This window comes from Hesperophylax consimilis, chromosome 3 (genome assembly GCF_061612785.1).
Source record: "Hesperophylax consimilis isolate HC1 chromosome 3, BYU_Hcon_1.0, whole genome shotgun sequence".
Taxonomy (NCBI): Eukaryota; Metazoa; Arthropoda; class Insecta; order Trichoptera; family Limnephilidae; genus Hesperophylax; species Hesperophylax consimilis.
The window spans coordinates 29,686,681-29,702,220 of record NC_142838.1 but is presented as its reverse complement, the minus strand read 5'-3'; the positions used below and the strand labels follow the sequence as shown (position 1 = coordinate 29,702,220).

At 34.4% G+C, this 15,540-nt stretch overlaps 1 protein-coding gene across 1 annotated transcript in view; it reads left to right on the top strand.

Annotated features, from left to right (window-relative positions):
* Asap (ArfGAP domain of ASAP) overlaps positions 1-15,540 on the top strand; it is a 225,499-nt gene that overhangs the window by 118,556 nt on the left and 91,403 nt on the right. Inside the window, exon 3 of the mRNA XM_089650226.1 lies at positions 9,072-9,229. Coding sequence (XP_089506352.1) covers positions 9,072-9,229 — 158 coding nt within the window. The remainder of the gene's footprint in view (positions 1-9,071; positions 9,230-15,540) is intronic.

Sequence of the window (15,540 nt, the reverse complement as noted above, 5' to 3'; positions counted from 1 at the left end):
ACGATTTTCCTTATTTAGTTGAAATCAGGTTCACAAAAGAATTCCATCAACTTCCACGAAGTTCAAATCGTGTCTTGTTTTATTATGCTAGCTAGTCTATGTAGTTATGAAGAAAGCCAGGGAAATTAAAGCTGAAAAACAATATCAATATCTGTGGACAAAAAATTGCAATATATTTATGAGAAAAAGTGACAGCTCTCCTGTCATTCGAATTTCCTCTGAAGCAGATATAAGCAAAATAGCATGACTCTCTATAAATACTGTAATAATTTCACTTATATTATTCAAACAAAATCTTTTTTCTTTTCACTTAGTTTCGCATTTTAATTTTATTTCACTTACATTATCTAAAAAAAGTATTTTTTTCTTTTCATTTAGTTTCGCATTTAATATTATTAAATCGCATACAGAACTTAAACTTAAACTATACTTCATTTTTTATATACTAACTGTCAGTAAACAAACTACTTTCAATCAGATTATGGCATGCTATACATCTCGTGAGGTATTGAATCTGCATCGATCACTTTTTATCTATATGAATCGAACTCACATACTTACTTATTATTATTATTTTTATTATGGAAAATGTATTTTTCTGATATTTTATCTTTGTAATACAATATGGCTTCCTTAACTATATATTATCAAAACGTACGTGGTTTGCGCACAAAGACGCATGATTTTCTAAGGGCTGTTCTAAACAATGACTTTGATATTATATGTATTTCAGAAACTTGGCTTCTCGATAATATTTGTGATCCGGAGATTTTTGACGACAGATATAATGTTTTTAGACGTGACAGAAACTATAATCTCACAGGTCAAACATTGGGAGGGGGTGTTCTTATTGCTGTCCAGTCCAAATATAATGTTACTCATCAAACTAGCTGGTCCACACTAGAAGCTGAAGATATATGGGTAACTATTACTTCAACTACCTCTAATAAAAATATTAACATTTGCTGCTCTTACCATCCCCATGGTACGAATCATATTAGAAATCTTAAAGCTCACTTTGAGTCCGCTAGTCAGCTCCGATTGAACTATCCTGATGATGACTTTCTTATGGTAGGTGATTATAACATTTCTAGACTTATCTGGAATCTAAATTCTGAAAGACAGATGATACCACAAATACCTGTTGACGAAGCCAGCTTTACTGTTATAGACTTTTTATCTCTTTGTGACTTTTTTCAATATAATAACATCTTAAATGTAAATCAACGTGTTCTTGACCTAGCCATTAGCAACATGAACTGCTCATTACAACCTTGCATTCCACCCCTTTTAACTGAAGATTTGCATCACAAATCTTTCAAAATAGAAATAAGACTAAAAAACGAACCTTATTTAATACATCAACCACGACAAGTCTTATTATTTAATTCAGCTGACTACGTCAAGATTAACGAGTTTTTGGAGCAATTTGACTGGTCGAATATTTTTTCTTCAAGGGGTATGGAAGAAGCAACTGATAAATTCTACGAAATTATTAATGAAGCTATTGATCACTACGTACCATCAAAAACCATTTATCTGTCTGCCAAATATCCCCCATGGTACACTCCCTACCTAATCAAAATCATCAAAGAAAAGCTAAAGTATCACCGAAAGTTTAAAAATTATTCACACCCCTCAGATTATCATACCTTCTCATTACTCAGGACTCGCCAAAAAAGAACAGAAAAAGAGTGTTATACTAATTATATAAAGAAAGCCGAGGTAAATATAAGGAAAGATGTGAAATATTTTTGGACTTTCGTGAAATCAAAACAGTCATCTTCTGAAGTACCTAATAACGTGTATCACAAAAACATTTCCTCAAGTGATGGTCAACGAATTTGCAATATTTTTAACGATTACTTCCAATCTGTCTTTATCCCCGATAAAACTACTAATAATACTTCCACAAATATTGTAGATACAAGTAATGATGTTACCATAAATTCAATTAATTTTGATTCAATTGATATAACTGCACCATTAGTGTTAAAACATCTCAAAAATGTGGACACTAAAAAAAGTGCCGGTTGTGATAAGTTACACCCAATTTTTATTGTTAATTGTGCTGAAACACTAGTTACTCCTGTAACACTACTGTTCCAAAAATCTTTTAAAGAAGGTGTATTTCCTACCATTTGGAAACAAGCTTTTGTTTCACCTGTTTTTAAAAAGGGGGACAAACACAACATTGAAAATTATAGACCTATCTCTAAACTATGTATCTTAAGTAAAATCTTGGAAAAAATCGTGTATAACCAACTTTTTGACTTATGCAAAAATACTATTATTAGCCCGCATCAACATGGTTTTTTTCAAGGCAGATCTGTTGATTCGAACCTAGGACAGTTTACTGATTTTGTTCTTAACTCTATGGATAATGGGAAACAGGTAGATTCCATCTACACAGATTTTTCTAAGGCTTTTGACAAAGTTAATCACGACATACTGTTAAACAAGCTCTCGAAGATTGGTATATGTGGAAATCTTCTGAGATGGTTCTCTTCATATGTTAAAAATAGAAGTCAAGCTGTTGCTTTAAAAGGTTACATGTCACAAATTATAATTATTCCCTCAGGGGTACCGCAAGGCTCCCATCTAGGGCCTCTCTTGTTTATTTTATACATAAACGACATGAATCGTCTTATTAGTAATTCTTGTTTCCTATTTTACGCTGATGACATGAAATTATATAAATGTATTAGCTCCATAGATGATTGCGACCAATTACAAGAAGACCTTGGTAAAATTGAGGAATATTGCAAAAACAATCAACTATATCTAAACATAGATAAATGTAATGTTATTACTTTTACACGAAAAAAACATTCAATTTATTATACTTACAAACTAAACCATGTACCTCTACAACGAGTAGAAACAATAAGAGATCTTGGAGTAATACTAGATTCTAGAATGTTATTTAGGGATCATATTGAAAATATTCTAAAAAAAGCTTATAAGCAATTGGGTTTCATTATTCGAATTACAAAGCCTTTTACGGTAGCACACACCCTAATTCTATTATATATGTCATATGTACGGTCACAACTAGAATTCGCCTCAGTAATTTGGAATCCTCAATATCAAACATATATTGATCGCATTGAAAATATTCAGAACAAATTTATGAAACACCTATCGTATCGTTTTAGTGACCATCGATTTGTCCCTGTCACTTTAAATAAACGTAGAAAAATCTCTGATGCATTATTCTTACACAAAATCGTAAACTGCCTAGTTGATTCATCATATCTTTTAGAAAGGATTGCATTTCGTTGCCCCAAGCAAAACACCAGATCGAATGATTTATTTAGAATACCACATTGTAAATCCAAATACGCGCAAAACTCTGTAATAGTACGTATCTGTGAAACTCACAATGCCTTACGAGATGTTGACATTTTCAACCATAACTTAATATCATATAAAATTCAGCTTAATAAATTAATAAATTAAAATACTTTTATTTTACTCAATTTTTTGTTGTTGTGAAAAGTACATTATTATCACCCGTAGTGAATAGTATAACTATGCGAAAAGTTGTATTTTTTCTTTTTGTTTTTATATTTATGTATTTCTTTATTATGTTTATTTTTTGCCATTTAATATGTTGTGTAGGTAAAAAATACTAAATCTACATTTAATTTAATGGAACTTAATTGGTCTAGAACATATGAATGTTTATTGTTATAATTTTTACTGTACGACTGTTTGCTTCCTAAATAAAAAGAAATAAAAAAAAAAAAAAAATATGTTTTGGTGAAACAATTATTCGGCCTTTTAATAATACTCATAGATTGATAAATCCCTAAAGATTATAATCTGTCTGAAATCACCTGTTTGACACTGTTTCAAATATAATTTACTGGAAATTAAAGGTTAATCTGGAAGCACGTAAAATTAAGAAATCACCCAGGAAAATAACTAACATTACAATCCTTTCTTCGTTCATTAGCTCTACATTCCCAAACCATCTAATCGTCCCTTTCTTCATCTTACCCATTCGCTTACATCAGCCTTGCATTCTTTGCGGATCTCCACATTTCTCACACGATCAAGCATGGTTTTACCACCCGTGCGCCTCAGGGATCTCGTTTCTACAGCATTCAGTCTACTTTCATCATTCCTCTTTTAGTTCCATGCCTCACTGTAAAACATCAGGGTGGGTCCCAACATTCCACTGTGGACTGCTAGCTTCGCTTTTTGTCATTTTTTGTTAGCGCCAATCGCGTTCTGCCCTCCCTTAATGTTAAGAGTTAACTTAAGAGTTAGTTACACCTGCATTTGCTCTTCTTTCAATATTAGTAAAATATTGTAATGTTGATCAATTAAAGTTAACAAGTTAGTTTTCCCTTTTTCCTCACCCATCTTAGATTAGGGTGTTTCATGATAATATCGATGTTCTTTACAGATTTTGATCAATTGGTCTTCAAACGTAATGGTTATGTTCTAGATTTAATCATCCACTAATAATTGTGACGGAATTTGAAACACCCGAGCCTTAGTCTTTCTGTTGTTCCTGTCTTTTTTGCACCTGATATATTTTATTATAGCTATTACATCCCACGCCCCGAAGAAGTCACGCGTGGTGCATAACATAATAAGTTACAATTTAAAACATTGAAAAATTATACATTTGAAGAAAGCCCGAAGCACCTTAATGCATTTTTAACTACAATGCCTGAAAATACTTATATTATTGTAAGGTGAACATAACCTTGCGTGACAATTGATTAATTGTTAAGTTTGACGAACCTTTCAGAAATTACTTGACCGCTTTTGTTAGGAACATTGATAAATAATTAAATTTACCCGGCTAATGGATTTTGTGTGGAGGATAGCAACTTTAATATTCCAGTAAAGTCCATTAACACTAATAAAACTGATTGCGGTATGAAATAATTTCTCTTCAAAACGACATAAAAATGTGGAGGTAGTTAGAATCACTCTGAACTCGAAAGTGAGCTGATGGTTCAGTAAAAACCGTTTTCATTATTTTTATTTGATGAAATATATCAAACGGTATCTACCCTTTTAAAAGCTGACGAGACTTAATGCATGCCGACGCACGAGTTGATTATTCAATTACACTAATAACTTCTGGACATGTGAAATACCACCGAAGAGATGAACCGAAAGAAGTTTGCTGTGAGCGTGTTCGGGGGTTAAGCTCAATTTTTCCTTACTTTCGGTGAAATTCATTAAACATTTTCAAATTAACAATTTCAATAATTAATTTCCAAAACCAACAAGATGTCCTCGGTATAAAAATTACTTAATCAAGATCTACATGGCTCTTTGCTACTGAGCTGTTGCCAATTGCCAATATCCTAAAATTACTAAATAAAGCCACAGTGAAAATTATTCTGAAAGTCACTGACGAAATCTTCAACAATCTTAAAATCGTGCCAATTAAACAACCATATTCTAAAGCAATACTCCTTTACATTCATAAATAGAAAACATCTTAACATCGTGCCAATTAAACAACCATATTATAAAGCAATACTCCTTTACATTCATAAATACAAAACATCTTAACATCGTTCCAATTAAACAACCATATTTTAAAGCAATACTTCTTTTTCATTCATAAATACAAAACATCTTAACATCGTGCCAATTAAACAACCATATTCTAAAGCAATACTCCTTTACATTCATAAATACAAAACATCTTAACATCGTGCCAATTAAACAACGATATTCTAAAGCAATACTCCTTTATATTCATAAATACAGAACATCTTAACATCGTGCCAATTAAACAACGATATTCTAAAGCAATACTCCTTTATATTCATAAATACAAAACATCTTAACATCGTGCCAATTAAACAACCATATTCTAAAGCAATACTCCTTTACATTCATAAATACAAAACACAAGAAATAACAACTAACACCTATATTAGAAACACTAGATCTCAGGGTTAAACACTTATTCAACAAGCAACTCAAAATACAATATTTATGCAAAAATCTTCCTATACTATGGTACTTAACTCTACAACAAAATCCCACTCTCATTCAAAACTCATAACAATATTATAACATTTAAATTTCAAATAAAAAGCTGGATACACAATATAGAGAGATCAGAAATAGAAAATGTTATGAAACCGAAACCACTCAACTGCACTAAAAAAACATGCTTCTAATTATTTCAGAAAAAAATACTACATAATAAATTTATAGTTACTTCGTGTTATCCACAAAATACATACAATACAAAATTTTAATAATATCTAAATTAAATTCACGAAGGGAGATTCTAGTGAGGATATCGTAATCTCTATTTGTTACAAAAAAGGAAATGAATAAAACACTTACAATATATGTATATATAGCATTTTATTGACACCTCTGGGACCTAGGAGTCGAAAGGTCTTATCGTCCATCTGCACTAAAGACCGCATTCTTGTAAAAGTATTAAAAAATGGAATTCGCCGCTGATCTAATCGCTAAAAAAAATCGATAATGCAATTATTATGCTACTCTAACGTAAACACATTTTCCAGCAGTTTTCATGTTGCCATGATTTCCATAGCTTAAGATCTTTGATTAAATCTCAGATTTAATCAAAATTTTCCTACAATTTGGTCGCTAGTGTGGAGGGCCGTTTAGTTAACTGGTTACATGAGTTTTCTTTTAAATCGGCACAGATCACACTTCTAGCGATTATCTGTTCAGTGAATTACATTAACTTCTGGGCACGTGAAATACGATTACCCGCGGGCAAATGGACACTTAATAACGCGACCTCCTCATTTTAACAATGGAAATTCTGTCACTGGTGATAAAAATATGTGGGCCAAAAAAGACTGGGAACTTTTTCATTTTATACGACGTATTATAAAATTATATTACCTTTCTGTCAGATAATAATTTTACTCGAATATATTCGAGCGTATGCATAAAATCATTATTTTTAAAATACCATTTTTTTTCTTTACATGAAAAATTTATAGAATGATAACTTTTGGAACTTTCACTTTTCAGCAAAATAACGAAATGTGCAGATTGCTCAGTATAGAATTTCAATGTCAACCCAGTAATGTTCGGATCGCATCGTACTTTCTATCATGACTGGAGTTTTGAAACAAGTTAAAAATAAGAATGTTTGAATCATATTTAAAAAAAACCGGGTAGTATTATATACTACTAGCTGTTCCCCGCCATGCGTTGCTGTGGCTCAGTCTGTCTGTGCAGATAGAGAAATAATTGCTTTTACGTCCAACAGATGACGCTGTTTTTCAAAAGATAAAACCTATAAATGGATTTTTTTTTTTATAGTGAATACCTCACAAGAGTCCCAACTGCTCCCGTCTGGAGCCAGTGAGACTATGGCATCCCCAATTGGGGGATGTTGTGAGGCTGAAGGTAAGTGGGGAAGGGAAAGAGGAAGGTGGGGAAGTACCTGGCTATTCAGATCTAGTCACTAAACAGGGCTAAAGCCATTTGGAGCAACGTTTCAATTCTGAATGGTGGTCTTACACCAGGGCGATACTGGTAGTATCTTCCACTCTGGAACGTGCCGCAAATATACTATGTATTATTTTAATTAATTAATTGTGAAATAACACAAATTAATCAAATAAAATTTATTGGCGCACGCCAACCCGCGACCTTCGGAATGGCAGTCCAATGCCGTTACCACTGGACTATGCCGGCCGTCATTATAAACACAAACGCGTATGTTCTTATTTAAAAATTTCAAAGGAGTCATTTAACAACTTATGGAGATTTAAGATTTTGAATAAACGAACATTAGCATTTTTAGTTATATAGATAGACATATAAATATACAAGTATTCTTATATCGTTAAAGTAAGCGAGAGTGCACGATTGGAATCTGCCTAAACAGGTTGAAGTTTACGCGACAGGTAGATACAAAAAGATGCATCGGAATGAGAAGACGACTTATATTACCAAGTTTCACTTTTGTAGGACAAGTAAAAGAGAATGCATTTGAAAGTATTACAGCTCCGGCCGTAAAAGGTGGACATCAACATCAACGACCTCAATACCAATACCAATACCAATAGGTAACTCTGAATTAAACTAATAGATATATAGCTTACAAAATACAAAATGGATGACAGAATGAAGAGTACCAGTAAATTTAAAAAAAATACAAATATTCTCCGCCGCAGAAAAATATTTTGATTTTTAAACTCGTCAAAACGAGTTCAATATGAACTTACCTCAACTTATGGGAAAGGAACGAAACAACCGCAAATGGAGCGAAACGCCTCTTGCAGTTGCTTCGTTCCTTTCCCGTAATTCGTGGCTATGTTCGCGTTTCGGTTTGCAAATGTACCATTAGATGGCGCCAAGGTGAATAATAAAACAGATTTCTGCAGTGTTAAATAATCGGTTGTTTTAACTGCAAGTTCAGTGAAGGCACTGGCAATCGATCTATTTATATCTAAGTAATTAACCATTAAATCCTTTAGAGGGATACACTCCTGAGGTCCCGGCACACACTTATTGCTTCATTCACATTCATACATCGTCTTGCACATGCCCTTCTGTTATTCTGACTCTTGACATAGCCCGACACAAGTATTTGGTTCATTGGTTCAGGTGCCATGTGTTCCTTGGGCGTCCCCGACTCCTTCTACCATTCACATTCGCGTCACGTATTCTCCTTACACTCCTTACTTCGTTTATTCGCTCTACATGCCCAAAAGCAGGGTTGGTATCAGCATTCCATAGTGGACTGTTAGTTTCGATTCTTTAGATGTCTTTAAATCGAGTCTTATAAATATGTTTATTATCTTTAAAAAATTAAAATGGAAATCTATGAAAATGAATATAAAACAATAAATAAATACTTTATTGATAGAATTTGTGAGAGTCGACAATAACTTACTTAATTAATAATTTTCATAAAAAACCATCGTCTGGTGCCCTCTCTAATCGGAGGGGCGATCTTCACCTCTCATTCTGCAACCCGAAGTAACTGCCGAACTGCACTCGTACTAGTCACTGGAGATTACGAAGCAATAATTATCATAAAAAAATCTCTTACTAATTGCTTGTTTGTTTGTTTGTTTTAGCTCATGTGGACAATGAGATGTATCTCTCCCGGGCCCTGGAGAGGCTGGGGGGGAACGCCATGTCCGGGAAGGATAGGGAGATAGAGCCGGACATAGGCGCCGCCTTCTTCAAGTTCGCTGTTGTCACCAAAGAACTCTCCGCACTCATGAAAACGCTGGTAAGAACACTATTTGCTCACCTCCTGATTTCACATGATACCCTGGTAAGAGGGGATACTATCGGTGTGCACAATTACAGTCAAACGAGTCCTCTTTAATTATTTTCCGTTAGATACATGTGATTGTAATCATACAAATGTGTTGGATGGAATTTATCACAGATCTACATAATTATTTAGCAATGCTGTCAGGAGGCGTCGCTACTGTACATTTTACATCTTCGTGGTAATGTAATAATGCTTTTATTACATTAAAATGAACAAAATGTTTGGTCTAAAAGTTAACATAAATGCCATTAATGCTTTTATAATTTAGTTTGCTATAAAATAAATTAACTATTTTTCCCCCGAATGAAATTATTTTCTTACTTTGTGTAAATATCCCAATTACCGGTTTTTTCTGGGAAAATAATAATCTCGACTTTGAGAAAATATTCTACAATACAATTCTACAGTAATGAATTATTCGTCAGTTAAGTTTTTCGAGAAAAATCTTGTTTTCAATTTAAAAGCTCAACTTTTTATTAATGTTTTATTTCAAAACATTTCCATGTTGGTGTAAAACAGTTTTTTTACGGGAGAGCGATGATACCATTGTTATTTAACAAAATTGTTGAAAAGGCCTTGGAATGCTCAGCTCTGCGAATTGAAGCGAAATGAATTGAAAACACAAAAGAAGAAAGAAAAAGTTAATCCCACGGTGAGCTTTAGTGGTTTTAACACTTTTAACAGTAAGGTGGCCAATATTTTGCAGTGGAATGAGATCACTCAACACAGTAGCTGTACCTACTTACGTACTTTTTTTGTTTTTAAAACAAACTTGGCAAAAACAAGAAAACAATATGGTTATCTATGAATAATTTTTCCGACACGATTTTTTTCCGTAAACTTAATCAACCTTTTAAATGCCGAGCTGCCTCAACCTGTAGTATGCCGAGGGTAAGTCTGGGCGGGCATATGCTGAGACGCAGACCGCGCAGCTCCGCGCATAGGAGGGCAACGCAGATTTTGCAATGGATGAAGGAGTATTGACCGCCGTACGCATCGGTACAGGCGCATGCGGTGCAGACTCGCGTATTCTTTGTCCTGCGCCCAGTTGTGACCGCGACACAGTTTTAGCAGAAGGTGTGAGCAGAACGTTGGCGTTATATTGCAGCATGGCTGAGAAATTAATCGAATTATTCTGAAATTTATAAGACACGCGGCAGTGTTAAATGTTAATAGTTTTTAAACTTAATGTCATTTAACTCTCACTTCAACTGAAATTCCCCATGAGAATCTCGCGTTTTCAGGTAATCGAAGCCAAATATTAAAAAAATAATTTCAATATCAGAATCGTACTAGGAATTCGATATTCTCACGAACGACCAGCGCCCGTGCGGACATAAGCTGAGCTGCGCAGTCTGCGTCTCAATTGGATACGCTGACGCTCTACGGATACGAATTTTCGTATTCCATAGTTAATTTTGGCGCAGTTAAACCGGGTTTTGTATGTTAACATGATTACATTTCGGTTTTGATTAACTTCATAATTTATTTTGTTACTCATTCAGATATTAAAAGGAGACTGCATTTTTGGTTTTGAGAACCTTACAAGATGCTATGGAGATTCCGTTTGCAATGAGGAACTTATCCAAATAAACAGTCTTACTTAATGGTGCGTATACCTTTGCGAACCTAAACGGGAACCGAGCCACGAATTAAACAAAGGAACGAAGCAACTGCAAGCGGCGTTTCGCGCCATTTGCGGTTGCTTTGATCCTTTCCCATAAGTTGAGGTTCAGTTCAGCAGTTCGATTCGCGCATGTATACGTAGCATAACGTTAACCGACCTACTGTTAACCCCAAGGGATTAAATTCATCCAAAGAGTTCTATTTCCATAGGAATGTAAATCTTATTTCAAACTCATTCCTACAATGATCCAACAAACTGATTCCAACACAACGTAACCATTTTTCAAATTTTATAAACAAGTCATCAACTTATTAAAAAGGGATTTTTATTTGTATGGGTTGGAATAAAATTCTTGGTTCGTTTAACGCTATTTTTCTGGGAGCATATCGGTTGTAAACGACGTATTAGCATATTATGCTAAAAAATCTAATTTATTTAATAAGAACAGGAATCGTGAGACAATTTCTCACATTACGACTGATTATTCAAGATTACGTGCTCACAGATTGGCTGGCCCATAGAAATTGAGCGTTTACGTAAATTTGTGAGCCATTTTCGGCTAGACTTATGCCTCTAACGCCGCGGGCGATGCGTTTGTATAGGAAGCCTCGAACCGTGAATTTAATGACGCGGGCAATTTTGAACATAATAACATCAAGCTATTTTATTCTACAGTTTATGGTTATTTCTTATCGTTGACTGGAATTTATGTAAAATATTCTCCGTAAATGGGGAACCTTGCTGTAAATCGTAATCGCCTCAAAAGGTAAGATAACACTACTTTGCGTTCCTTCGGGGTGAATGTTTTTACGCGACGATTGTAGTAGATATATTTTTTTTCTGTAAGCCAAAAGGTCTTCTTTGAGGATGCTATATACCTTGAAGTATAATGATTGAAATTGACCCATTAAAATAAGGAATTATGTAATAATATTTGGATGACTTGTATAGCGCCATTTTTGTAAAAATCACCTCAAAGGCGCTGTAGAAATATATAATATATGTCTAGCGTGATCTATCTTTGTTATAACTATAGACAAACTATTATCATAGTAATCAGAATAAAATAACTTTGTTTTTAATGATATTTTATTGTATATATTTTCAATATATAAAACCAACCGGTTTCGGTTCACTCTGAACCTTCATCAGGTTTATATAAAAACCTATTAAATCAATAACAGAGTTCCAGTGTATTTATATGTAAGATAGAAGAGGGAGAGAGAACATCAACTTTGGCCGGGGGTGGGCGAGGGGTAGGTGGGGGTGGAATTCGTTTAAAATGGGGCTTTTTGACAAGTCTAATTGTTTATTTTGATTTTTTTATTGCCAGAGCTTCTAAAATGTTCATACGTAAACCTATCCCATTTCTGTGCAGCACATCTTATACCCAAGGATTTATTAAAATACTGATCTTTATCTGTTAGGTGCGAATTCTGAAAAACCGACACTATTTAAGCACCTCAAGTGTTCTTGACAACCACTGTTCATTGTCTATCAGAGAAATTTATATACAGTTCGCACACAGAGGACATAATTGGAAAACGTGTAATTGGAAATGCCATTATTAATTCTTGTATTTATTTAATCAATGTATATTTATGTTCTTTGATGAACAAATCTCATATTGGGCGCTACTAAAGTTCATGGATTTTATTAGAATTTATCTTCCCAAATGTGATACGTCCCGACTCAACTGAAACGAATTGTGCGTTTTTGCAACAATTGATAATGATATTGCGTTTTGTCTTATATTTCAAGATTTACTTCAAGATGTAAATAACATTGCAATCTGAAAATTGTTGCGAACCTTGAAATTCCAGACAGGAAAAATCGCGCAAATTTCTCCGTCAGAAAGTTTTTGCTGACACAAACAGATTTTCTGTTTATAATAAAGATAAAGTAACGTTGCAACAAATTGGGGGTTGGTCAAATGGTCACCGAAACAAATGCACGCGAGATGCTATCGATGCAGATAAGCATGCCAAACTGAGGTAAGGCCGAGTGACTGGGAAAAAACATCACCGCAGCCGCTCGGTTCTGCTTTCCTGTTCTTTCAGTGCGGTGTGGACCTATGGCTGTGTACCGTGGGTATCGCAATCTCTGCATTGCTCTGCAACAAAGGCGGTCGTGCCGTACGTACATTCTTAACAATGAGTAATTGAGCTTACGTACTCTCGTTACTTATTACGGCCGATTACGTCGTTATGTACGGCTGATGGCTGATTGCCGAGCAGCACGTGGGCTGTGGGCTTGTATCTATCAGTTTATATTTTTTGTATCACCTCATGTCGTGTGAGCCGCCATTGTTTCACCTGGGAGTCGTCACGTGATTGTCAAACTAATTACTTTGCTTACTATGAATTATTTATTTTTGTTATGCAGCTAGTTCCGGCGAAGTGTTTTCGATTCGCCGTATTTATCAGTCTCTAATTACTGTGCTCGCCTTCATTACTTCAACCGATCTTATACGGTTTTGCTGTTCTGCAATCGTACTCACCTCTCTCGACTCAAAGTCTAATACGTATGTATTTGTAGACCGCTATGAAGAACATACCTGAATAATCAATGGCACTATAATTGGATCGAACAACTATATTATTTCGGCTGTGGGAAACTTTGCAATGCAGAAAACACTAGATTTAACCATACCAAACTGTTTAGAAAATAGCAGACGTATCACTTTTTTTTGGTTAAGGAGCCAAAATTCAAGGAGCTCCAGGCGCCATTTGGCTCTCCCTATTCCGTGACTTCTGCTCTGATCATGAATATTGTAAGGCCGATATGTGTTGACATGGTAGTCTAAGAAGGATGATGTAGCGTATCTCAGCTCAAAACCAAGAACTATTTATTTACTGTGAAATTTATTAATCATATTTATTTTATTACATTTTATTAGATAAATCAAAACAGTGCTTTTTGTTTTGTGAAATTCGTATGTATTTCGCTTCTGGTGTTCCAGCCAGCCCACGTAAACTGACCAACTGATGATACGATAACTTTGCTCATACAGGGTGGGGCAAAAGTAATCACCCTATGGAAAACGCTATAACTTTTGCAAATGGCGCCAAATGTCAATTCGGTTTTGACATTTGTGAAGTAAACAAACGCAGAATACAAATCGACAAGACATGAATCGGTTTACAAACAATTGAACAAATTTCACAAGCAGTACCAAAATTTATAATAAAAAAAATATTACAGCAAAAGAACATAGGGTGATTTCTTTTGCCCCACCTGTATTATGAGAAACATCCAAAACAGCTGAAAATGTTTTCTTTGATATTAAGAAATATCTCTTTTCGACATACATTTCCGACTTTGTAGGACCTATCCAAGCAAATTATTGAGGAGAAAACCTCAAAACACTTGACAAAAAAGCTGACATTAATTTCGCCATTTTGCAATTTCCGTTCCTCTGCAAGTTGTTATACCAACACACCGCTGAATCATTTTTCTAAGCGCTTTGATGTTGATTATGTACAAGTGCTTTGATGTGATTTATTTTTCTTCAAAAATAAAAGTGATTCACGTAACTACCTTCCTAGTTATGCACCCACGCAATATAAATAAAATTAGCATGTACTGAATTCGGCCGTTGTGATTGCCGACATTAACGATGGATACCTTCTGATTTCTGAAAAAGCTTTATTAGGTAATTACAAGGCCCATCAATTTTTATAATTAATTTTCACTGTTAATTCTTCCCATTCACATTGTGCGTGAAATTGCTTAACATTAAAGCTACGTCGTCGTTGTAATTTATTTTTATGCGTGGGAAGTAGGTAATGTTGTGGCTTAACGAGAGTGAGTTTCGTTTTTCAACGAACATAACAATACATCAAAGAATGTGACCTTTTTAGCTGAAATTCTGTTATTCTTCTGTTAACCTTTTAAGGTCTTATAGTCTTAACTTTAAGCTTAAGTTTAAGCTTACTACGGGAAGCGGCTGACCTCCTGCAGACTTAATATCTGAACTTTGGCATCTGAAAGCTCAAATGATTTATATTTTATTCAAAGTTCGTCGCTCAGCAAAGTTCAGATGTCGCGTCTTATTTAACTTTTGTCAGCGATGAATCTTTCATGGCTGTATTATATATTATTTTTAATAAGTGATCCGCTATAACACAACATAACCTGCCCCTATTTCATTATACTACTCATGCAACAAAAATAGAGGTTTCAACTAGAGCTGGGTCAATCGAACATTTTTCACGAACCGGATCGATATAATGAAGTTCAAACATTAAAATTTAATTATTGAAGACAATATTAGCGATTTCTAAACGAAAATCTGAAACAGAAAAATCAGAAAAGGATACGGTCACATCTAGGACTCGAACCCAGAACCCTTGCCTTGCCGGGGCACCGCTCTTTACCAGCTAATAGGACCCTATCCCCTTCGGTCACATTTTAACTGTATCATACTTCGAATAAGAACTTCCAACATTGTCTTCAATTTTTCAACGCACATTTTTATCGGCAACTATCTTTATGTATGATCAAAAGATTCAACCCGAACTAAATGCAATCTAGACAGCGTCTTTTTAGATAAACCTATCTTTATTTTTTATTTTAATGTGCGACATCTATTGACTTTTCTACAAGTCTGGGATGAAAATTTATTTTTGGAATA